General features: G+C 60.8%; 3 protein-coding genes across 4 annotated transcripts in view; all 3 read right to left on the reverse strand.

Moving 5' to 3' along the window:
* Positions 1 to 10,678, reverse strand: part of ITGA10 (integrin subunit alpha 10) — a 12,982-nt gene extending 2,304 nt beyond the window's left edge. Inside the window, exons 1-29 of one of the 2 annotated variants that reach the window (XM_030025304.2) lie at positions 10,560 to 10,678; positions 9,072 to 9,183; positions 8,443 to 8,540; positions 8,201 to 8,289; positions 7,980 to 8,094; positions 7,764 to 7,891; positions 6,815 to 6,963; positions 6,076 to 6,226; positions 5,748 to 5,913; positions 5,574 to 5,647; positions 5,132 to 5,276; positions 4,397 to 4,545; positions 4,161 to 4,304; positions 3,584 to 3,787; positions 3,327 to 3,457; positions 2,898 to 3,064; positions 2,573 to 2,715; positions 2,368 to 2,475; positions 2,206 to 2,288; positions 1,976 to 2,120; positions 1,567 to 1,659; positions 1,417 to 1,493; positions 1,225 to 1,308; positions 1,034 to 1,118; positions 850 to 963; positions 665 to 766; positions 442 to 555; positions 220 to 315; positions 11 to 124 (exon numbers count right to left, since the gene is read on the reverse strand). In XM_030025304.2, coding sequence (XP_029881164.1) covers positions 11 to 124; positions 220 to 315; positions 442 to 555; positions 665 to 766; positions 850 to 963; positions 1,034 to 1,118; positions 1,225 to 1,308; positions 1,417 to 1,493; positions 1,567 to 1,659; positions 1,976 to 2,120; positions 2,206 to 2,288; positions 2,368 to 2,475; positions 2,573 to 2,715; positions 2,898 to 3,064; positions 3,327 to 3,457; positions 3,584 to 3,787; positions 4,161 to 4,304; positions 4,397 to 4,545; positions 5,132 to 5,276; positions 5,574 to 5,647; positions 5,748 to 5,913; positions 6,076 to 6,226; positions 6,815 to 6,963; positions 7,764 to 7,891; positions 7,980 to 8,094; positions 8,201 to 8,289; positions 8,443 to 8,540; positions 9,072 to 9,183; positions 10,560 to 10,611 — 3,432 coding nt within the window. In that variant the 5' untranslated portion in view covers positions 10,612 to 10,678. Of the gene's footprint in view, positions 1 to 10; positions 125 to 219; positions 316 to 441; positions 556 to 664; positions 767 to 849; positions 964 to 1,033; positions 1,119 to 1,224; positions 1,309 to 1,416; positions 1,494 to 1,566; positions 1,660 to 1,975; positions 2,121 to 2,199; positions 2,289 to 2,367; positions 2,476 to 2,572; positions 2,716 to 2,897; positions 3,065 to 3,326; positions 3,458 to 3,583; positions 3,788 to 4,160; positions 4,305 to 4,396; positions 4,546 to 5,131; positions 5,277 to 5,573; positions 5,648 to 5,747; positions 5,914 to 6,075; positions 6,227 to 6,814; positions 6,964 to 7,763; positions 7,892 to 7,979; positions 8,095 to 8,200; positions 8,290 to 8,442; positions 8,541 to 9,071; positions 9,184 to 10,559 lie in introns of both variants that reach the window. The other variant, XM_030025303.2, reaches the window with a different exon arrangement.
* A 143-nt stretch (positions 10,679 to 10,821) lies between these two features.
* Positions 10,822 to 15,419, reverse strand: LOC115345891 (toll-like receptor 2). The gene is made up of 2 exons (XM_030025406.2): positions 15,307 to 15,419; positions 10,822 to 13,919 (listed from the first exon to the last, which is right to left on the reverse strand). The coding sequence occupies exons 1-2, from the start codon at positions 15,373 to 15,375 to the stop codon at positions 11,373 to 11,375; spliced, it is 2,616 nt and encodes an 871-aa protein (XP_029881266.2). The 5' UTR covers positions 15,376 to 15,419; the 3' UTR covers positions 10,822 to 11,372.
* A 4,008-nt stretch (positions 15,420 to 19,427) lies between these two features.
* Positions 19,428 to 23,023, reverse strand: PEX11B (peroxisomal biogenesis factor 11 beta). The gene is made up of 4 exons (XM_030025319.2): positions 22,871 to 23,023; positions 22,618 to 22,733; positions 22,325 to 22,526; positions 19,428 to 21,926 (listed from the first exon to the last, which is right to left on the reverse strand). The coding sequence occupies exons 1-4, from the start codon at positions 22,924 to 22,926 to the stop codon at positions 21,560 to 21,562; spliced, it is 741 nt and encodes a 246-aa protein (XP_029881179.1). The 5' UTR covers positions 22,927 to 23,023; the 3' UTR covers positions 19,428 to 21,559.
* Positions 23,024 to 23,641: the final 618 nt, after the last annotated feature.

Below are 23,641 nucleotides of genomic sequence, written 5' to 3' on the forward strand. Positions count from 1 at the left end.
CCACTCTCACCTTCCACAGGCAGAAGATGATCAGTGCCAGGAGGAGCAGCCCCCCCAGGATGCTGCCCACCAGGATCCAGAGGGAGATGGGCACCCGCTTCCCCTGGATGATTTCAAGCACCATCTGCAGAAAAAGAAAGGAGGAAACAGGGATGGGGGGTGTCTGTACAGCCCTGTGCCCCAGGTTTGGGGGGCAGCAAGGGTCCGGGGGTCTCCTACCTCCCTCCGATGTGCCCCCTCCTCCAGCAGCAGCATGCTGCTCTCTGGGACCCCCAGCCAGATCGTGCTGATGACTTTCACACTCCTGAATTTAGCCTGGGGATGGGGAAAGGTGGAGGGGGGGGCTTCAAGCTGCGTTTCCCACCCTGGGCTCTTCACTCTGTCCCTGGCCGGAGCATGGGGGGAGTGTCACCCTTCCTCATTGCCCCCTCCCCTCCTCACCCCACGGAAGAAGTCGTTGTGGATGGTGCGGAGGATGTGGATAGAGACCTCCCCACCACGGTCCAGCCGTCCCAGCTGGCAGCTCAGCTCCTGGCACCAGGCGTTGCTGCAGTCCTATGGGGAAAAAAATGTGGGGTGATGTGGCAGGGGACACCCCCCCCCCCCCCCCCCAGCCACCCCCAAACCCCAGCTTGGGCAGGGGGGGTATCACGGTGATGCTCACCAGCCTGTCCACATGCAGGAGGTCTTCGGGGTGCACAGGGACCACCGTGGCCGTGCCCCACTGCCGTGGCTCCTCGGGGGGGGTCCACAGCATGCAGGTAGCCTGGGTGGGGGGAGAGGAGCTGGGCTTAGCACCGGGAGGGTGCAGGGACCCCCCAGAACCCCCAGCTCAGGTGAGGGACTCACATTGTCGGCCAGGACACGTGTGACTGAGAGGAAGGTGGTATGGCGGTAGCCCAGGGCTGGCAGGGCCATGTGGAGGGTGATGTTTCGGACCGGGTAGCACCCAAAATTCTGCACCTGGGGGGAGAGCTAGGTGAGCCAGGACTCCCCAGGACCCCACCCCTCCCCCACCCCCATATGTCCTCACCTTCACCATGGTCTTGAATTCAGGGCCGGGGCCGTGGGGGAAGGTGCCGAGCGGGTGAACCTCGTACCGGTGCAGGTTGGCATCGCTGCCGGGATGAGAGCGCAGTCGGATCCTGACTCTCTGCTGCCTCCATCCCCAGCACCATGAAGCCCCCCCCCCGCAGCTTTGCCCTGCTCTCCCCCCACCCCTACCTGGAGAGGAAGAGGTCGGGCTCGTAGCGGATGGGGGCAGAAAGCTGGACCATGTTGTCCTCCAGTGTCGCCTCGGTGCTGTCACTGGAGGGGGAAGATGCGGCTGTGGGGAGCTCAGAAGGACCCCAGGATCCCCCCACCCCCACCGCCTCGGCCAACCTATGGGGTACAGCCCCCCCCCCCCGCTCCTACCTGCTGGCCTCGAGGGTGACCTCAGCTCGGTCAAGGAGGACGGAGCAGCTGAACTCCAGCTCCAGGGTGAAGGAGACCTGGGGGCAAGCGGGGCCATCAGCAGGGTGGGATGGGTGCACAGGGTCCCGGGTGGGTGGACCGGTCCTCTACCTTGGCCAGTGAGCGGAAGACAGGGTAGCCAACACTGCAGAGCCGGCGGTGACCCGGCAGTGCCGTGCACTCCAGCTTCACCGGGCTGGTGTCCTGCAGAGAGGGGGACATCACCTACAGCCGGCCGGGGACGGGAGCACAGGGGGCTGGAGCTGGGGGGCTCAGAATGAGCACAGGAGTGAGGGGGCTACACAGACCCCACCTGGGATCAGTTGGGGGACCCAATGGACTCCCACCTGGGACAGGTTGGGGATAAGAATGGGCTGGAGGGTCTATAAAAGACTGGAGAGACCCCAATCTTTGTCCTGGGTTGGGCCAGAGGGTCTGTACAGGGCTGGAAGGACTATGATGTCTTGGAGGGACTGGGGGGGGCCATACAGGTCTGGGGGATTCCCCCATGGCCCCGTACTTGGAGCGCGAGGCTGGAGAAGTGGAGGTTGTTGGTGAAGCGGAGGAGCAGGCTGGCGTTGTAGGCGTTCTCCTTCTTGTTCTCCAGGACCACGTCCACCACCACCTTCCTCCTGCCCTTGCGCAGGACGTGGGGGCTCTGCCTGCAGCAGCGAGGGAGGTTACAGCCCTGGGGGCTCCTGGGACATGGCTCAGCCCTGGGGACACCTTAGGGACACCCCATACCTGCTGGAGCCCACGATGTCCATGGTGGCCCTGAGCACCAGGTCCGTGACGCACTCGTCATCCTCCCCGCAGTCCTTGAAGAAGGGGATCTGGAAGAAGCCGGGTGTGATCCTGGTGCTGGAAGCACCAGGGTTGATCCTGGATCCAGCCACCCCTTCCAGCACCCACCAGTTTCCGGATGGTGGTGGGGGACCTCTCATCCAGCACTGGCCCAGTGGATTCGGCCATGGCCAACCTCACCGTGAAGCTGAGGGGTCGCAGATAGTCCGTGGTGTCCTGGGGAGGGTGGAGGGGTCCCTGTTAGCCCTCCGTGCTCCTGGGGGAGCTGAAAAAAGGCACCCGTGTCCCAGGGAGGGGTCCCACCATGGCTCACCAGGACGTGGAAGGGGAAGCGGAGGCAGCTCTGCCTCCCCAGGGAGAGCTCAAGGCGGCGCTGCAGCAGCCGCCGGGCACTGGAGTCGAAGGCAGCCCGGGCTCCTGGTGTCCTCTCCTCCAGGGACACGTTGTACCGGAGCTCTGTGTGGGGATGAGGATGGGGTTCAGTGCTTGGGGACACCCACGGGGCTGGGAACACCCTGGGGATGCTCTGGGGACACTCCAGGGATGCTCCTGGAGAAGCCCAGGGGACACCCTGGGCATGCTGCAGGGATGCTCCAGGGTTGGCACCTGGCACATCCCCCCCAGTCCCCAGCACTCACCGATCTCCCTGTCCTGCTGGCCCCGGGCACGGGTCCCAGCACGGAAGCAGACCCTGGCCCGGAGGCAGACAGCTCCAGTGCCGCCGCGTTGGCAGTTCTTCTGGATGACGTTGATGGCCGGTGGCTCCACGGTCAGCGATGTGTTGATCTGGACAATCTGGCGGGAGCTGGCAGCGAGGGGACAGTGTCACACCCCAGTGAGGGACAGCACTGCCCCACGAATCCCACCAGGATACTCATGGGGACTGTGACATCCATCCCTGCTCCATCCCCAGGCTCTCCTCCTCTTATTGCAAGGGGAAACTGAGGCACGGGGGAGTCCAGGAGATGCCTGGAAGTGTCCTGCCAGGCAGGACTGAGCCGAGTGACCCTGCAGAGCGTGGTGGCCCAGAGCTGTCCCCTCCACATGTCCCTGTCCCCAGGACTCACCGCAGCAGCACAGCCACCCCCTGCGCCCCCACGGCCAGGTCCACCAGCCCGTCCCCGTCCAGGTCCAGCTGCCCGTCCACGCTGCGCCCGAAATAGCTGAGAGTTGGACTCAGCGCCGCCGCCTCGATGCGCTGGGGAGGTGAGAGCAGGCCAAGCAGTGGCTTCATTGCTGTCTTGTATAAGGTTGTGCTCAACCTAATGGAGCCTCCCCCCAGATGGCAGCGAGACCCCCCAGCTCCACCCCGGTCCCATCTCACCTGCTTGTAATTGGGCAGGAGGGTGCCCGGGGCACCATGGTAGACATAGACGGCACCACGGTGCCCATCCTCCAGTGGAGCCCCCACCACCACATCATTGAAGCCATCATGGTTGAGGTCCGGCACGGCAGCCAGGGCATAGCCAAACCGGGAGTCCTGCGGCTTCTTGTTGGCATGCAGGGTGCCGGCAGGGGCCAGCAGCCTCTGAAGGGGCACAAGACAGCCCTCGGTACCCCATGGTGCCAGGTCCGGCCCCATGTGCTCCATATGTGAGGCCCAGGAGGTGGAGGGGGGAGTGCAGGGGATTCCCTGGGCTGTGTGTCCTCCCTGGCCCTCCTGCATCTCCCCAACCCTGCTGTGACACCCCCCCCAAACCCTGCTGTGTCCCTCCAGTCCTGCCAAGTCCCCCAAATCCCACCGCATCCCCCTGACCCTGCTGCATCCACCTGACCTTACTTTGTTCCCCCAACCCTGCTGTGTCCCCCCCAATCCCATTGCATCCCCCAGCCCCACTGTGCATCCCAATCCCCCTGCACCCACTGTGATGCCCCTGCATCCCCCCCCCCCAACCCCTCACCTGCCCCACTCTGTAGAGGTACACCCGCCCCATCTCCCTGCTCTGGGCACCCAGGTACATGGGAGCTGCCACCAGCAGCACATCAGTGACCCCGTCACCGTCCACATCCAGGGCGCACACCTCGCTGCCGAAGTAGGAGCCAATCTGTGGGTCGCAGCAGGGTCATGTGAGGCTGGGGGCTGCCGGCAGCCCCTTCCCATGGCTGCCTGCCCCCTCCCCCTGCCAGCAGCACCTACCTGCTCCCCTGTCAGTGCCTGGGCCACTGTCACGGTCCCCGTGGTGCCCATCTCGAAGAGGATCACCTTGCCCTTGTGCTGGAAGCGAGGGGCTCCGGCCACGTACAGGCGCTGCCCGCCAGGCAGCTGCAGCGAGGAGACGGCATACCCTGAGGTGGGAGAGCCCGGGCATCAGCAGCAGGGAAAAGCCCTTGTGCTGGTGGGGCTGTTCCTCGGCCACCCTGTGTCCCCAGGGTACTGAGCATCCCTGGGGCACCCACCATCCCTGGGGCACCCACCATCCCCTGTTTCCCTGCCATGCCTAGGACACTGATCATCCCATTTGCTCCACATCCCCGGGGTGCTCAGTATCCTCAGTCCCCCCTGATTTCCCAGGGCACCAAGCATCCTTTGGGTGCTGAGTATCCCTGGTTTGCCCTGCATCCCCAGGGCACTGAGCATCCCTGGGGCACTAAGCATCCCTGGTTTGCCTGGCATCCCTGGGGCACTGAGCATCCCTGGGGTACCGAGCATTACCAGCGTACCGAGCATCCTTTGGGTGCTGAATATCCTTGGTTTGCCCAGAATTCCTGGGGCACTGAGCATCCTCAGGGCCCTGAGCATCCCAGGGGTACCCAGCATCCTTGGGACATCGAGCATCCCTCAGTTGCTGATGATCGCCCATTTGCCCCACATCTCTGGGACACGGAGCATCCCCAGTTCGCCCTGCATCCCTCGGGACATCCCCCCCCATACCCAAATAAGCCGCATGATTCTTCAGCTCCAGTGGGAACTCCTTCTCGAAGGCTTTCCGGGGTGGGATGATGCGGCCGCGCCGGCTCTCCTCCAGCACAGCCCCGTCCCAGTCGTAGGCTCCCACTGTGCCGAAGAGGATCCCGTCCTGGCAGGGAAGCAAAGGAGCGGGTTACGCGATGCTTCGGCAGGATGAGAGCTTTGGGGGGAAGCACGTGTCACGCCTCGAGGACATCGTGTGCATGGCGATGCCTCACTGTCCCCAAACCCTCCCCAAAAATGTCATCTGGGACACTCAGTGCCCAGCATGACGGGGATGCACAAGCCCAGGATGGGCTGAGGATTATTTTCCACTTCTGCAAAGCCCCCGGGGCAGGCGGTTGCTGCCCTCCCCCTCCCTCCAGCCCTTCCCCGGGCCAGATCCTGCCCGTTCCAGCAGCCTCACCTCCAGGAGATGGAGGGAGAAGCCGATCTGGGACATCTCCAGCTCGAAGGAGCTCTCATTGTACCCGTGGGTGCCTGGGGTGGGGGAAGGAGATGGTATTCCTCCAGATGTGGTTCCAGCTGTTTTTTCTGCAGCCCTCCCCGGGGTCCAGGCCCGGATCTGGCCCCACATCACCTTCCAGGCTGAAGATGCGGTCGCCCAAGGCATCCACAATGTCGTTGAGGGCGGCCTCGTCGGTGACGTTGAAGAAATACTTCTCGTCCGGGTCGCTGGCAATGTACTTGATCTCACGGATGAAATCCTCAGGGTCTTGCTGCCGGCGGAGGTAGTGCCCCAGCACCTGGGGAGAGGGGGGTCCAGCATCAGCTGGAGGCCAGATCCTGACCCCAACACAGCCAGGATGGGGGTCCCCCACCCCAGCATGGCATAAAGGGGGAATGGGGAAACCAAGGCACAGTGCCTGCTCCTGACTAGCGGGCAGGGAGGTGGTCGGGGCGCTCACCGCGATGGCATAGCGGGTAACATTGCGCTTCTCACACTCCGCCAGTGCCTCAGGCAGCTCCTCGCCATCGTGGGACTCCCCGTCCGTCACCACAATCATCAGCCGGGTGGCATCCGCGCGCCCGCCCCGCTCGGGGCTGAAGGCTTCGGTGCTGCTGGAAAGGATGAGTGGTGTGAAGCCAATCCCGATCCCAATCCCGACCCTGATCCTGACCCCGATCCCAACCCTAATCCTGATCCTGCTCCCCATGCTGACCCTGATCCCAACCCCAACCTTGACCCTTACCCCAATCCTGACCCTGATCCTGATCCCAATCTCGACCCCAACCCCCATCCCGACCCTGATCCCGATCCACATCCCGATCCCAACCCCAACCCCAGTCTTGATCCCAATCCTGACCCCGGTCCCAATCCCAGTCCTGATCCCGCTCCCAATGCTGACCCCAGTCCCAATCCTGACCCCGATCCTGACCCTGATCCCAACCCCAACCTCAATCTTGACCCTGATCCTGATCCAAATCTTGATCCCAACCCCAACCTGTCTTGATCCCAATCCTGACCCCAATCCCAGTCCTGATCCCGCTGCTGACCCTGATCCCAACCCCAACCTTGACCCTGACCTCAATCCCGGCCCCAACCCTGATCCTGATCCAAATCCCGATCCCAACTCCAACCCCGACCCCAATCCTGACGCCGATCCCAATCCCGACCCTGATCCTACGCCCGATGCTGGTGCCCACCAAGCCTGGTGGATGGCGAAGGCCGTGCGTGTCTCCCGCCCCTCCTGCCGGCTGATGTTCTTGGCCGCCTCCACCACCTCCTCTGCTGTCTGGTACCGCCCCAGCACCCACTCATGCACTGCCCGCTCCCCGTACTGCAGCACCCCCACCTGCCACAGAGACGGGGTGCTCAGCGCGTGGGCTCAGCACCCCCCACTCCAAAATGTCCCCCCCAAAATGCGCAGCGTGTCCCCCCCTCCCCACAACGCAGCCCCAGCCGGCAAAGCGCACCCTCAACCACCCTGAAAGCAACCCCAGCTGGCATCGCCCCAGGGGTGGCATCAACGCAGGGATGATGGCATCGCCCTGGGGACAATGGCATCACCCCAGGGGTGATGGCATGGCTTAGGGACAACGGTATCACCCCAGAGGTGGCATCGCCCCAAGGGTGGCATCACCCCAGGGATGACAACGTTGCCCCAGGAGTGACATCACCCCAAGGGTGGCACTGCCACAGGGATGACATCATCCTGGGGACAATGGCATTGCCCTGGGGATACTGGCATCATCCCAGGGACAATTGTATCACCCCAGGGGTGGCATCACCCCAAGGCTGGCATCGCCCCAGGGAAGACAGCATTGCCCTGAGGACAACAGCACTGCCCTGGGCACAACGGCATCACCCCAAAGGTGGCATTGCCACAGGGACAACACCATTACCCTGGGGACAATAGCAGCGCCCCAGGGGTGGCATTGCCACAGGGACAACACCATTACCCTGGGGACAATGGCATCACCCCAGGGATGACGGCATTGCCCTGTGTATGATGGCAGTACCCAGGGGATGGCATCGCCCAAGGGACAATGACATTACCCTGGGCATGACATTGCCCCAGGGACACCAGCACAGCCCTGGGGATGCTGGCATGGTCCTGGGGACCCTGGCACAGCCCCGGGGATGCCACCTCACCTGGATCTGTCCTGGCCCGATGAAGAACTTGTTGAGGATGTTGCTGAGGAAGTTCTGCACCTCGTACCAGGGGTAGATGCTGTTGGAGCCGTCCAGGACAATGACGATGTCCATGTAGGTGGAACAGCCTGCCAAGGGGGGACGCAGCTGACACCGGCACGGCGTGGCAACATCCCGGCACGGGGCTCCACACACCGCTGCCATCCCCCCACTCACGCTGTGCCGTAGGCGCGATGGTCCCCACCGGCCGGAGATCACCGTCCAGCCGGGCGCAGATGCCGGTGCTGAAGACAGAGGTGCCGCACGCCTGGGACCAAAGCGGAGCGCAAGCCTGGCCAGGGGGGAGGGGGGGTGACACGGGGACACAGAGCATGGTCTGGCACCTGGCCCCTGCACCCGGCCGTGCCTCAGTTTCTTTCTGGGGAGGCTCCTCTCACCACGAAGCCGCCATCCTTGGAGTCCAGGAGGGTCATCCCGAAGTGCACGTTGTGGCCTGGGGTCGGGGAGAGCCACGGGGCTGCGGATCCTCAGCACCAGGGAAAGAGATGCCAGGGGTCAGTAGCGGAGTGAGACCCCCCCGCCAAACCCCGCCGGCGGTCTCACCGGGGTGAATGCCAGCCTGGAAAGGGCAAAGCCGGGTACAGAGATGGCCACCCGTCCCCATGGGGCATGGTGGTACCGAGGTTGGCTTTGGTGCAGTTGGTGTTGGGGGGTCCCACGCGGCACTTGTAGACGTCACCTTGGCGGTTGCTGTCCCAAGGGGCCCCCACCAGCAGCCTGCGGGGACGTGGCAGCGTGAGGGGACACTGGCTGGGTCACCGGCAACACCCCGCTCCAGCTCGGCCGCAGCATTTTGGGGCACAGTGCCAAACCCTGCCCACCCCCGCCACCGGCACCGTGCCACGGTGCTTCCGCCACCAGGCTGCCGGCGGTTTCCGTCCGTCTGGCTGGCTGGCTGTCCGTCCTCCCTTTGATCGGCATCCCAACCGCCAGCACAGCCACTGGGGCCCCCCCGGATTTACTGACAGGACCCTTATTTTCATGTCCCCCCCTGCTCCCAAGCTGTGTCAGGGCAAAGCACAAATCCACAATGAACCTTAAAAATCCCGTTTCTGCCCCCAGAAAACACCGAGGGGGCTTTGCTGCCCAGCCCCCTGCCTCAGTTTCCCCTCTTCAGGGCATCACAAGCCACGCATCCCCCCCATCCCTTAGCCCTGCCCCACATATCCGCCCCATGGGTTGTGCTGGGGGGGGATGAAAGCCCCACGGGTGTCCCGTTGTCCCCCCCCACCCGTGGGTGCCACTCACCACTTCTCCCCGCCGCCCACCCGCTGCAGCACCTTGTAGCCGAACTGGGCCTCGGCCGGTCCGTGGAAGAGCCGTGGGTGCCTCACATCGACATTGAACCCCACGCACAGACCTGGGGGGGGCAGAGGTGGGATGGCGAGACCTGAGGGTGGGGGCACCCACGGACCCAGGCATCCTGCAGCCCCCCGCCACCCTACACCCATCTATAGGGACGGGACTGCTTTGGCGCAACCCCCAAAACACGATGGCCTCGGCACCGCGGGGGGGCATGCAAAGCTTCCCCCCCCCCGTTTTTTCAGGTGCTGCTGGGAGGACCCATCTCCCATCCAGTGGGGAATTAAAACGGGGGGGGGGGGGGGGGGGGGAGGACAGGACATGGGGATGGGTGTGACCTGTGATGACCGTGCCACAGCTGCCTCGTTTGCCAGCCACAACCCCGTAATTAGGCAGGGCGATGCCCCCCCGCCCCAGCCCCCCCCCCTCGGCGGGTTTTGGGTGGGAGAATGAAGAGGCTGGCTGGGGAGTCGTGGCATGGCCCTGGCACCCATGGGTGCCCATCGCCCTGCTGGGGTGAAACTGTGCAGGGAAAGGGGGGGAGCCGGGCCGGCGGGTAGTGGGTGTCTCGAGGAGGGGGAAGAGGTCCTGAGTGCTGGGTGCTGAGCACCCCATGTGTGGCTCCAAGCACCCCACAGGCAGCACTGAGCACCCCAAATGCACCACCAAGCACCCTACATATAGCACCCACCACCCCACGTGCAGCACCAAGCACCCCAGCAGGCTCTGGGGTGGACAGGGCAACTTGGGGGTTTCCATTTTGGGGGGCCCAAGGGGTTTGCGTTTGCCTCCAAACTTGAAAAGAGTCACAAAGTGCTGCACCCCCCCCATCCCCTCTCCTCCTCTCCCAGCTCTGGATGGGGAAACCGAGGCACAGGGAGGCCAAGGGCCACTGCGCTGGCTGCATGCCTCAGTTTCTCCACCAGCAAGGCACAGTGGGGGAGCGTGGACTTGCCCAGATGGGACGGAGATTGGCTGGGGGCCCAGGCACCAACCTCTCCCTTGGGGGGGGGGGAGAAAAAAAACCCTTTTTTGTCTTTTTTTCCCCCCCAAATGTAGATTTTCCACTAAAGGTTTTTTTTTTAGTTCCTCTTAGCGGGGTTTGGCTTCCTTCCATGCTGGCACTGACCCCTTCCTGGCCCCATCCCCAAACCCAGGGGAGGTTTTGGGGTCCCCCCTCCAGCAGGAAAAAGTCAAAAATATATTGAGGAGGTGGGATAAGGACCAAAACCAGGTGCTTTTCCTGCAAACCCCCCCTGACCAGCTCGGCAGAGGCATCTCCACATCGCTGAGCTCTGGGTTAATGGGTACCCAGCTCAGCACCAACCCCCCCCCCAACCCCGCAGCATCCCCAAATGCCTCCGATTCACACATCCCTCCCCCCACAAAAAACCCTTTTTTCCCAAATCTGGCTGGATTTTGGGGGGACATTACCTGGGAGCAGGAGCAGCACGGGGAGAAGCGATCGGCACCTACTACCCTCCATCGCCCCACCGTCGCTGGAGCCGCCAGCATCGGCCGCAAGCAGCTCAAAGGTTACTCTGTCTCCGTACAGGATATTTTTTTTTTCCTCTTTTTTTTTTTTTTTTTTAATATTTTTTTTTCCTCCTCCTTCATCTTCAATTGGCTGCTAAAAATAAACAGCCGGAGTGGGGTTTTTTTGGTTTTTTTTGAGGGACGGAGTTAGGAAAAAAAGGCAAAGTGGAGAAAAACATGGAAAAAAAAAAAAGAGAAGAGGGAAGAAGGGGGCAGGGGGATGCGGGGTTTGGGGGGACACTGGCATGCTCAGGGTGCTGCTGAAGGGGATTTTTCCCCTTTTCCTGGCAAAGTAGTCCCTGCACGGGGTGGGAAGCGTGTCCCATGGTGTCCCCAACCCCAGGAAGGCTTGAACCCCACAGCCGTGGCCGGGACACCCAGCTGTTCTCCCCAGGGACCTCGACTTCAGGCTGGGGGTGTAGGGATAGGGAGTTTTGGGGTGCCCGCTGCTATCCTTGGTTCTCGGTGGATTTAGGGTCGCCACGTCCTCCGGGTGACAGTGCCACCTCCTGGACATTGTCCCCATCTCCTGTCCCTTGGAGAAGGCTGAGAAGATGGGGTGACCTTGGTGAGGATCCCCCCCCATCCAAACCCCAGCTCCTCAAGATGCCCCTGGCAGGGGAAACCGAGGCAGGTGTGATGCCCAGCATGCAGTAGCACCCCAAGACCACCTTCCAGCTACTGAAGGACACAGGGCAAGAGAGGCCACCGCTACGTGGTGGCATCCATGGCTGTCTCTTCCTCTCCGGCAGCAGGACCGAGCCCCCCAGGGCTGCCCAAGAGGCTACGAAGCTGAAGCCAGAAGAAGGGTCGTCTCCCAGGTTCATGGGGCCACTCCAGGTAGGTCTTGGTGCCCAACATCTTCCGGAGCCGGGAGAAACGCTGGGGCAAACCCTGAGCATCGATGGGTTCCTTCACCACCAAGATGACGTCCTCGCTGCCCAGCCCCACGGCACGTTGGTGGGCAAAGTAGAGCTCATAGTTGCACCACTCACTGTCGACGAAGCTGCGGGAGAGGACGAAGATGACCTTGGCGCTCCTCTCGATGTTCTCCACGATGTTATCGATGATCCAACGGCCTGGCGTGAAGTCCCGCTCGTGGATACAGAGCCTGTATGGTGGTGTGGTGCTCTCCAGCCGGTGCAGAAGCTCCTGGCGAACCCAGCTGGCATCGGCATAGCTGTAGGAGATGAAGGCGTGATAGGAGCATCGCCGTGTGGCACCTGCCCGCTGCCTGCCATACTTGGCACGCACCAACTGGTATGTGGCTCGCAGGTACCAACCGGCATCCAGTTTCCAGCAGAGCACAGCACACGCCACCACTGCTACCGCCGTGCTGGACACCGCCACGGACACCAGCGCCAGCACGTTGCATTCCAAGGGACGCGGGGCATAAGCGGCCACGGCCGTATCCAGCAGTGGTTCGGGATGGTAGCAGGTCCAGTTGTGGGGCCAGTCGGTCAAGGTGGGTCGTCCCCGTCGCCATGTCTCCTCCAAGAAGAGGTAGAGGTCACAGGTGCAGTGGTAGGGGTTGTTGCCGGCTGCCAGGCTAATGAGCCGCGGCATATTGATGAAAGAGCCGTGACTGATGATGCCAAAGGAGTTGCCGTCGATGGCCAGCACCTCCAAACGGGGGCATCTCCACTCAGAGGGGATGAACTTGATCTTATTGCCACTCAACCGCAGCTCCTGCAGCCAGGGGCTTCGGGTGAAGTAGTCCATGTCCAAGCGGTCAAGCTGTGAGTAGGAGAGGTCCAGGTACTCAAGGGTGGTGGGCAGGCACCCAAAGGTGCCTGCCGTCACCCGGTTGTGGTGGAGGGCCAGCCAACGCAAGGTAGGACTCCATTGGCACGTCTCCTGCAGGCTGCCCAAGCCATTGTGGCTGGCATCGAGGCGGGTGAGCCGGGGCCAGGTCCGCGTCAAGGCGGCCACCACAGCCAGGCTCAGGAGCTGGTTGGTGGCCAAGACAAAGCTCTCCAGCTTGGGCATGACACCCTCATAGTGGCAGCGTTGGTTATAGATATAACTGTCTTCCAGGCGGTTGCTGGAGATGTCCAAGGCCTCCACGTTATGCATCTCACCCCAAGCATCACAGGGGACATAGTTGAAGTTAACATTGATGATGGAGAGGGCGGCCACGCCACTGAACCAAGTGAAGGTCCAGTCGAAACGCAGGACATCAGGGTTGCTGATGTCTTGCAGCAAGAGGCGGTCGAGCCGTGGGGCGGGTGCCTCCATGCCGGAGCTGTTCTGCCATGGCGAGCGGGCGAAGTCAATGGCCACCAGTGCCAAGTCACGGATGTGGGAACGTTGGACGTTGAGCAGGGCCAAGCGGAGGAGGTTCTCATTGAACTTGCCCCGGTAGAAGACCAACTTGGTGATCTGCAACTCGGCCAAGCCGTCAAAGGGATCGGCGTCACCAGTGTAGTAGGTGAACTCAAAGAGGTTACGGAAACGCAGGTAGTTGAGGGGTTTGCCCCGCAGGTCCCGCAACATCACCGGCAGAGCCGCTGCGCTCTTGTCCAAGGCCATGTCGCACCACAGCTCTGTGGTGTTGAGCCACGAGAAAGCCCCGGCTTCGTACCGTCGCAGGCTGGAGGCCGACTTGATGGCGAACTTCTGCAGCGCCGTGTCCTTCAAGATGGCAAAGTCCCCCCGGGAGATGTCCTGCAGCAGTGGCCCACCCAGTGACAGCTCCTGCAGCTGCTGCAGCCTGCCGAAGATGCCATCCAATGCCGCGCTGCGGTAGAGGTTGTTGGACATGTCCAGCCAACGGAGGTTGACCAATGGTTGCAACGCCAGCGCCGGGATGCGGTTGAGAGAGTTGTTGAAGAGCCGGAGGTGCTCCAAGAGGGGGTTGGAGAGGAAAGCATTCGGCGAAATGCGGGAGATGTTGTTGTAGCCCAAATCCAAGTGCCGTAGCTGGGTCATGCTGGCAAAGTCGCCCGCTGTGATCTCCTGTAGCTTGTTATATGAGAGGTCGAGGCTGTGGAGGCCGCTGGGGAGGCCACGGGGCACCCGCACCAGGTCCTGCCCCTTGCACAGCCCCGTCCGGTTGTCGGCATCAAACCGGCATGGCTGCCACGCTGCGTCCCCTGCCAGGGCCAACAGCACAAGGCACCAAACCCCCCGGGTGCCAGCAGCTGGCGGGGGCTGCATGGCCTGCGGCATGGCAGTGGGGTGGTTGGGGAGGTACTGCCGGTGGCAGGAGCAGGGACAGGGCTGGAAGGGGCATCCGGGCATCCCTGTGGAGCTGTCCTGCGGCAGGAGAGGGGCGTCAGTGGTGCCATGTGGGGAGGACCCCGACCCCCCAGGAAGCACCGGGATCAACCCCTGGGGAGGCACCGGACGGGGGGGGGGTCGGAGGTGGCACCTGGATCCGGTAGGATGGGAACAGGTAAATCCTCCCTTGGGGGCTCAGGGACTGGATCCCAGGGGGGTCGGGGACTGGATCTTGGTGGGGGGAGGGGGGGTGTTGGATCAGAGGGGGATCAGATCCTGGGGATCAGGGACTGGATTGGGGGGTGGGAGGTGTGGGACTGGATCCCACGGATCAGGAAACGGATCCTGGGGGTATTGGGGATGGGATCCCAGGGGGATCAGGAAATGGGGGGGGGGGGGTGGAGGTGGGAATCGGGGACTGGATCCCAAGGGGATTGGATCCCAGAGCAGGGGGGTCAGGGACCAAATTCCAGGGGTCTCCAACACCAGATCCAGGGCGCCTTGGGGACGAGATCCCAGAACGGAGCTCAGCAACCAGATCCCGTGGGATTTGGCACACCAGATTCCGCAGGCTGAGGGCCCAACCCAGTGCAAACACGCAACCCAACCCCTCCTCCTCCTCCTCCTCCCCCTCCTTCAAGGCTGGGCTGGGGCCGGGGGGGGGGGCTCCAGCAAGCTGTCCGCCACCCCGGGTTTGCCTTTCTGCTGATTTTTAGGGTGGGGTTTTTTTTCCAATTAAAAAAAATTAAACAATTAAAGCATTTAAAAATTAGCTTTTTTGCACAGAGGCAAACTTGTACTCCTCGGCCGTGGAGCGGTTGCAGCCAAGAGTTTTGGTATTTTTATTGGGGGGGGGGGGGAACAAACCAGGAAACTGGAGGAGAAAAACAGATGGGCGTCCGTCCTGCCCCAATGCCGATGGCAGAAGTGGCAAAGCCAGGCCAGGTATGGCCCCCCGGGGTCACAGTCCTGCCCAGATTGTCTAGGGCCAGACCCCAGCCCAGGGAGGGGGACATGGGGCAGCCGCCCTGCTTCGTCCTAAAAATTGTCGTCGTCATCCCCCGCCCCACGGTGCTCCCTGTGCTTGCATGGAAAGGAGGAAAAACACCTGGAAATGCCCCAAAGTGGTGGTGGTTGGGTGAGGGAGCAGGTGGTGGGGGACCTGTGGGGGCTGGTGTGGTCCCTGATGTCCCCCCCAGGGTCCCTTCGTGTGAGCCCCCATAGGAAACACTTGCACTCCACAGCACTGCTGCACCCACGTGGGGAAACTGAGGCATGGGTGACCCTCGTCCTACCCTGCCAAGACCCTCCCAGCACCAAACTCTTCCTCATTCCCAACACCAGCCCAGCCCAAACGCAACCAGTCACCCCAAAACAACCCCATATTTCCCCCTCCTCACCCCCCCGGCCAGACCCCACTCACCCCACGTGGCACCTGGGATGCAGCGAGTTCAGCAGGTCTTAGCCAGGGCGGGAACGGCAACAGCCGCATCCAGGAACCGCCAGGGCAATGCCAAACTGGCCGGGGCGGCAGGCGGTGTGGCGGGGACGGGAGGAGGACGGGTTTTTGTCCCTGGCTGGGGGAAGCCCCCCCCCTGCCGCCAGCCCTGACCGCACTTTGTCCCCGGGGAGGTTTGCAGCAAGGGGCTGTGCCGAGGGCCTGGCTGGCTCGGGTCCCCAAAGTCCCCCCGCACCCCAAAGTTATGTGACCTCACATGCCAGGGTCCAGCACTCCCAGCCCAGTGCCCCCCAGCCCAGCCAAGCGCCCCCAGCCCAGCAGCCCCAGTCCAACCTGCTGCTCTGGTCCAGCATCCCCAGCCTATCCTAGTGTCCTCAAATCAGCCCAGCACTCCCAAATCAACTCAGTACCACCAGTTCAGCCCAGTACCCCCAGCCCAGCACACCCAGTCCAGCCCAGTGCCCCCAGCCCAGTGCCCTCAATGAAGCCCAGCCCAGAGCCCCCAGCTCAGCTCAGACCCTCCCAGTCCATCCCAGTGACCCCAGAGCAGCACCCCCAGTCCAGCCCAGGACCGCCCAATTTAGCTCAGTGCCTCCAGTCAAGCCCGGCACCTCCAAGCCAGCTCAAAGCCCCCTGTCCAGCCCAGCACCCCCAGTCCATCCCAGTGTCCCCAGATCAGCCCAGCACTCCCAAATCAGCTCAGTACCCCCAGTTCAGCCCACTACCCCCAGTCCACACCAGTCCCCCAGCACAGCCTGGTGCCCTCAATGCAGCCCAGCCCAGAGCCCCCAGCCCAGCTCAGCCCCCCCACCCCAGTCCATCCCAGTGACCCCAGCGCAGCACCCCCAGTCCAGCCCAGGGGCCCCAGTTTAGCTCAGTGCCTCCAGTCAAGCCCAGCACCCCCAAGCCAGCTCAAAGTCCCCTGTCCAGCCCAGCGTACCTAATCCAGCATCCCCAGCCCATCCCAGTGCCCACAATCCGGCATCCCCAGCCCATCCCAGTGCCCCCAATCCAGCATCCCCAGTCACTCCTCACAGCCCCCCAGTACAAGATTCCCCCCCCCTCCCCGCCAGGCTTGGCAATGCCCTGACTCCATCCCTCCCCACTCAGGTGGGTCCCAGGGGAGTCCCCTCTGCCAGCTCCAGCCCCCCCCCCATGGACATGTCCAGCCATGCCACAAAGCTAAGCACCCATGGAGGAGCCCAGGAACCAGCCAGAAACAGGGACACATCCAGAAGACCAACCTTGACCCCTCTCCTTAATTACTGACTAACGAAGACCGTCATCCAATTAGTGGTGAGTTTTCCCTTATCTAAAGGACCTGAGGTTTTGTAGAGTAGAAAATATGTACAAAACCATGTAGAAAGTGCTCTAAATTGGTGTTTCCAGGCTCTGCCGTGATGATCTGGAGGTCCCACCAAGCCCACCATGGGCACAGCCATTGTGGGAGCATCCCCAGTATCTCCTGCCTGGTGGGACCAGTCCCAGCCAAGTAACAGCTAATTAAACTTTGATGATGGTTGCTGGCTCTGGTTTCAGTTTCAGAGTTTCTGTTGTCTGGGAAAGCCCCATCGCAGCAGCAGGAGGGCATCTGGCAGCAGGCTTTGGAAATAAATCTGAATTAGTTGTAATTAGATCAGTAATAATGCTAATTAGTTGGAATTAGCAGCTCAAACCCAGACCCTGCTCCCCCAAGGTATGATCTGTATTCTCTTTATAGTCCACAGCCCAATAAATACTTGGATAAGTGGAATTTTTATTATTATTATTAAAGATGATCCTGCTAAGTAATCGGGATATTTTTGTAGAAAATTGTCCATGTAAGAGGAGCATTGGAGGCTGGGGGGCTCCAGACCCCCGACACGGAATGGTCCCACATCTTTAACTGCCATGAAGATGCTTCCAAAGGAAAAGCAGACACGGGGGATGGATGGAAAATGGTTGTACTGGGATGGAAAAACCCTTTAAAGGTTTTCCCAGGTGGTCAAGGGACTATCACAGACCTGGGGAGAGCTCTGTGCTCTGGTAAAAACAATTTCCAAAGCCGTTAAGAAAGGCTGGGATGGGATTTCATCAGACTGGCAGCATCTGGTAGATGGAGGCAAGAGGTTTGAAGACGCAGGCTGGGATGGGAAACCCAAAGAAACAGAGTTTCCCCACCCAGATTTAGGGGAATATCAGCATATGGATGCCAGCTAACCCAGGCCACTGCATAAAAAAAAAACAGCTCTGAGGAATTTTGGGGGGGTTCCCACTTTTGCAAAAAATTCTTAAACCCCTTCACTTCCGTATTTAATATGAAAGTAAAATTAAGGATGAAAATTAAATAAACAGGTAAATAAACTATGAAAATTAAACAAACTAAATATTTTTTATATATATAAACAGATAGAACACATTATTATTAATAAAAATATACATATAATTTTGTAGAAATTCCCCGAGACCCAGACCTCCGTGTCCTGGTGCAGGGCAGAACCATGAGGACCCCCTGGACCTCCACAGCCACCCCTGTCCCCGCCACCCCTGCTCCCAAGCCCACCCATCAGCGCCAGCCTTAAGTACTGGCTAACGAAGACCCTCGCCCAATCAGCGACAATTTTCCCCTATCTAAGGGAATTTATGGTTCATTAAAAGCAGGTGAAGCTGGAGCTCAGGGCAGGACCAAGCCTCCAGGTTTCAAGGAAGCCCAGGTGAGACACCCCCCCCCAGCACAATGCCTCGGCCATGATGAGTTTGTTGGGTCTCAGCCAGGGCCAACACCAGGCTCTGCCCATACCCAGGCCACCGAGAAGCTGCCGCACTGGGTGGACAGCATCATCCTGCTCTACAGCATCTGTGACTGCTCCAGCTCCCACTGGCCTCAGCAGCCACGGTGCCAGCAGCCGGTGCCTGTCATCTTGGTGGGCAACATGTGGGACCTTGCAGCACCGGCGGGCAGCGCCTGGCAAGGAGGGCCAGCTCCTGCACTGGCTTTCATGGAGGTTTCGGCTGCTGAGACCTACCACGGGGCTCTGCTGGTTTTCCACCAGCTGCTGGAGGCAGTGAGGGGGGTGGGAGGGAGAGCCACCGGCATCCGTGGCATCATCCAAAAAGTCTTGGCCGCCTTCAGCCATTGCCGGATGGGGTGAGCCTCGCCCACGGCGGCTGTGAAGGTGGAAGCAGATTTGGGGGGATGGCTGGCAAACCGGAGTCGCCAAGCCCTGCCTGATCCAGGGTATGTCCCTCCCCAGTCTCACCATGGGGGAATGGGAGCAGCGCTGGGTGCCCGCAGTGCCGGCAGAGCCCTCCGAGCATGGGAACGTCCATCTGTCCGTCCCTCCCCAGAGCCAAGGTGATGGATGGAGGCTTCCCATAGCCAGGGACCTGCTGCGGGCTTTGCTGAACTGCTCGATAAACCGGCCGTGGCTAAACCCCCCCTGCCGAGAGGAGGCGTTTGTCCTACTTGGGTGCTGGGAAAGCCAGGAGCACCCTGCTGTGGTGCCGGAGACATCCCATACCCATCTCCTGGCCAAAGGAAACTAGTCCCAGGCCCTTCTGGCAGGCTGGGAGTCCAGACACAACCTGCCCTGCCAGGGCTGAGCACCAGCAAACTCATTTGCCCACAGCAGCTGAGCAAAAAAATGCCTGGAGATGGGGAGGAAGAGCTGAAGGAAAAGACAAAACGAGCTTGTTTGCCTTCCCAGCTTCTCCCGCACATTCTTTGCCAGCTCTAAAGCACGGCGGGAGTGATTTGCTGCAGATGCTAGAGCGAGACTCAGGGTCCTGCCGGGCACGCACAAAAGACTCGACGCCCTCGATCCGCTCCGAAAAGGGCTGGGGGCAGGAGGCCTCGGCTCACTGCCACCACCGTGGGAGGGAAAGGGGGGTGGAAAAGGGCTGTTGATGCATTCCCAGCGATGGCAGCAGCGAAGACCCTAAATACTGGGGGGCAGGATGGGTCCCCAGGGTGTCCCCGTCACTGCCTGGTATATTGGGAAACGCACGTTAGGACTGAGTCCGAGACCCCATCCCGACACAAGCCAGACACACAGGGCTGCGTGTTCATCCGTCCAGGATCAAGACGACAGAGGAAAACAGCGACATCTCAGCAACCAGGCTTTAATAATTAACTCTGCAAACCGCCACAGGACCATGATTAGCGCAGACGTCTATTTATAACACAGTATTTACACGCGAGCGAGGAGCAGAAGATGCCGTGCAGCCCTTCATCGTACCTTCCCAACCTCCGCCAAAGTAAAATATTGCTCTAACCCGTTAAAACTGCTGCGGTAACAGCGCGCGGAGGCTGCTGACGTGCTAGGGTCAGCTGCCTTTCACTCTCATAACCAATCTACCTTCTCCACCAAGAGTTCCAAGTCGCTGAGTCCAAGCTGAGATTTTGCTCCAGCTCTTTACCTGGGCTGACGGGAATTGGGGGGGGGCAGCTTTCGCCATCCAAATACTTGGGTCTGAGTACCTCACCCTGCACCTTCCCTGACTGAATCGGTTTGCAGGCAGAAAGACCCCATGTTCTTACACCCTACTGCCACCTCCTTCGTTATCCAGCTGAATTAAACTCCGTCTTGCTAAAGCTCTAGGCAGTTCGGCTCAGTTTCAGGCTGCACGCACCCACCCTCTCCCAGCGACTCAGCCCTTCCCCTGCCTGTATCACCCCAGAGCCCACAGAAAGCCGGGAGATGCCGAATGGAAAATGCCAGGGAGGTCCTGGAGCTGGGTCTGAACTAACAAACGCGAAGTAGCGCTCTCAAGTGAGAGGTTTCCAGCCCAGGGACAAGCCTTTGCCACCGCGCAGACGTACTTGGAAGCGCGTGAAGCTCGAGCTCTTTGTGCACAGAGCTGCTGAAGCTCAAAAAAACCACCCCAGCGGGTTTTAAAAGCTGCTGAAGCTCAAAAAACCCACCCCAGCGGGTTTTAAAAGCACATGGGGTCACTCCCTCCCTCCGTATTGCCCTCCCAGGGATGGACCGAGGAACAGCCCACCTCTGGATACAAATAATCAGTTCCAAGCGTGTCCTTCAGTCCATGGTTAAGTAAAACACTCTTTAGAGCCAAGTGAAACCCACTGCCTGGCATAAACAGCATTAGCCGGTGTCACAGGAACCAAGGAAAGTTGGCAATTTTAGTGAGGTGGCAGTGCCAGCTCAGAGAGAAAAGCAGGTGGGAACAACTGACACAGAGAATCACAGCATTGAGCTGCCTCCTCCCCGATTTATCCCCAGAGAAGCCACCAAAAAGGACATCTGAGAAGCAAACTGCAGCAAAATGCTCAGCAGGATGAACCTGCGCAGCACCAGGCAGAGGGAGGGAGGCAAATACCAGATTTCAACTTCTTCACAGCTGCAGGGAAGAGCTCGGGCTGCCTGAATCCCCTTTCTGTTCTCAGGCACAGAGAGTTCCAAGCAGCAAGGGCTGGGAGTGACCCCAAGGCTTGGTGCGAGTCGCTGCAGTCACTTCTTCCCCACTGGGATTGCAGGGAAGGTGCAGGCAAGCAAATATTCTCCTACAGGGAAATACCCTGCCCCACCTCACCTCAAACCCATGACCAGCCGGCAGAGCGGAACTGGCCAAGACCCCACGGACTTACTCCAAGCTCACCTCTGAATGCCCAGCTGAGTATGGCTCATCCGCAGTCAAAGTCCTTTCAACTCACCCTCTCTGTCTGCACTTAAAAAGTTTCTTAAAAGGACGATAAAGTGTCAAAACGGGCGCTGGATGCGCCCAGCCAGCGCTAGACTCACCCCAACCCTGCGGTTTAAACCCCGCCCCCCCCCAGTCTGGGAGAAGCACCCAGTGACCCAGGCAGCTTTCTCCGGCCCCAAATATTTCCCTCTTGGCTGGCTCCGTGTTAAGAGACCCCCCCCAAAGAGGGAGGGGAAAGATTAAAGCCCTAAAACAGCCAAACAGGCCCTACAGTGGATGGGGAGAAGAACCAAATTTAGGTCCATTGAGTATCACCCTCCCCACCAGCGATGCAGGGAGCCAAGGCAGCGGGAGCAGGTCCCTGCAGGCTCTGACGCCACAAACTCCCTCTACCTTTCTCCCATCTCCACAACCCGTTTATTACGGCAGCCAAGTGTGACGTGAACGCGCAGCCGCACGCAACGGGATTGAGCCAGTCAGCTTTAGTCGTGTCCCAGCCCTAGGAGTAACTCCCCAGGGTCCCCACATATCTGCCTGCGCTGGCTTTGAGCCTGGAGGCAGGCTCTGAGAACAACTAAGGCTTCAGTTTGAGCCAGGGATGAAGGATAGTGAGGATAGAGAGGATGGAGGAGGTGAGGCCGCACAGCCCCACAAAGCCTGGGTTGGTTTTGTACAGCCCCAACTTGTCCAGGGGGATAAAAAGGTCGCAGGCATTTTTCACCACGTCCAGTAGCAGAGGAGGGTTGTTCCAAAGGATGCGGATCAGAAGCCGGAGCTGGATCTGCAGCCTCAGCCCCAGCTGCTGGAGCCCATTGTCAGCCCGGAGCTGGCACCCGTTCTCGTTGCCTTTTGCTCGCTTCCCGTTTGCCTCGCGCTCCATCAGGATCCGGATCTCGTAGGCATCCCGGCTCAGGTTCACGATGAGGGCAAAGAGGTAATACCTAAAAAAAGAGGAAAAGGAATGGTGGGGCAGGGAGAGCAGAGAGAGCAGGAAAACAGTGCTGGGGATCACGGTCCGTGAAGCTGGGAGCCTCTAACTGTTTCCTTTTCAGCCATAAAAATAAGAAGTGCCTTAAAAAACCCACCCTGTACGGAAGAGTCCACGTTCTACTGACAGCTGAGGGGCTGAGCCAGGCCAAGTGCCCGCCACCTCTCTTGCCATCGGTATGGTGCAAGGAGAGAAGAAGCCCCTGCACGCAGCGCTCAGGAAGGGAGCTCAGACCCCTTCATCCACCCCTACTCCGTGGGACAGCAGAAAAAAAGCAAGAAACCCGCTCTCTCCCTGGGGAAGCATACCGACTCCTTGCCAGCAGCTCTCACAGCTGTCCAAGCCCCTCACCTGAAGGACCTCTGGCCCCACTTCTCCTGGTCCACGCTGGGGACGAGCCCCGTCTTCCCCGCCCAGAGAACGTTGTCGCAGGCGAAGTACATGGCCCTGTTCAGGTGGCTGAGGGTGACGCAGAACCGCAGCACCATGTCCGACAGGTGAATGGCTCGTTTTGCCGCCTCCAATGCTTCGGCCGAGCTACCCAGGCGCATCACTGCGGGACAGATGGATGGTCACCGAAGGAGAAGGAGGGGGGATAAAGGGGGACCCCTGCCCCCCCCCAGCACCGGGGCAGCCCCACTCACGCTTGCGGCCCAGGCTGAGGTGAGCCTCCAGCTGCCGAACGCTGGCCAAGACCCCGGCACTCGCCCCGTTCCTCCGCAGCGTATCCCCCGCCAAGGCACAGGCGTATTGCGCGGCCCTGCAAGAGACAGCATGAGGGGGGGCCCACACCCCACACCCTCCCCGGGGGCCTCCGTGACCGCCCTCCCCCGGGCCCCGATGAGGGGAGGCCGGGCAGCCCTACGCCGGAACCGGCACAGTAACAGCCCCCCGTACCTGAAGAGCCGCTCCTTGGCCTGGCTCTGGGCGCTGAAGCGGACCCAGGTCTCCATGACGGGGCCAGGCCGGGCCCGAGGCGTCGCTCCCCGGTGCGGGGCCTTGGCAGGGCAAGGCAGGACGCAACGCGACGCGACGCAACGCGCAGCAACTTCCGGGAGCACGACGGAAGCCGCCGCAGGTCAAAAAGGGCGCGGAGGGTGAGCCCTAGCCCCACCTGGTGGCTGGTGGCAGTAGAGAAGAGCCAGGCCACCCTCTTCATGCCCGCACAACTTATCCCTATTGGCTAGATGCGCCAGGCCCCGCCCTTTTCCATCAAAACAGAGGCCGTGAATGGGCAATTGGAACGGTCTCCCCAGTCTAAATCTGTACCGAAGGCTTTGATTGGTTAATTTTTCCAGTTCCCGCCCCCTTCTTCCGACCAATAAGAAGACGGTTACAATTCCCTGCCTCCGCCTCCGCTGCTTTGCATTTTGATTCGTTCTTTCCTCTGTCATTATTATCATTCTTGCAGCACGACTGGACAGCTATCTTCTAAGCCCCGCCCCCTCGCCGTGTCCGTCACTTGTGATTGGGGTAAGTAAGGAGGGCGCGCCCCTCCCTCTCCACGCCCTACAAGCCAGTTCTGATTGGCCGCTCCCCTCCTGTCCCCGCCCACCTTCCCGATCCTCTGTCCTGCGATTGGTGTGCTGCCTCCCTCCCACCACCTTCCCTCTGCCCCGCCCCGAAGTCTTCTCCATGCTACCATTGGCCAGCTCCCACTGTCATCCC

This window comes from Aquila chrysaetos, chromosome 9 (genome assembly GCF_900496995.4).
Source record: "Aquila chrysaetos chrysaetos chromosome 9, bAquChr1.4, whole genome shotgun sequence".
Taxonomy (NCBI): Eukaryota; Metazoa; Chordata; class Aves; order Accipitriformes; family Accipitridae; genus Aquila; species Aquila chrysaetos.

Bases quoted from the DNA above. Each gene is read 5' to 3' on its own strand.
- PEX11B (XM_030025319.2), bottom strand. From the start codon at position 22,926: ATGGAGACCTGGGTCCGCTTCAGCGCCCAGAGCCAGGCCAAGGAGCGG. The intron at 22,734-22,870 runs GTACGGGGGGCT...TGTCTCTTGCAG, and splicing joins GCCAAGGAGCGGCTCTTCAG to GGCCGCGCAATACGCCTGTG. The intron at 22,527-22,617 runs GTGAGTGGGGCT...TCTGTCCCGCAG, and splicing joins CCTCAGCCTGGGCCGCAAGC to TGATGCGCCTGGGTAGCTCG.
- LOC115345891 (XM_030025406.2), bottom strand. From the start codon at position 15,375: ATGCGGCTGTTGCCGTTCCCGCCCTGGCTAAGACCTGCTGAACTCGCT. The intron at 13,920-15,306 runs GTGAGTGGGGTC...CTCCTGCCGCAG, and splicing joins CATCCCAGGTGCCACGTGGG to GACAGCTCCACAGGGATGCC.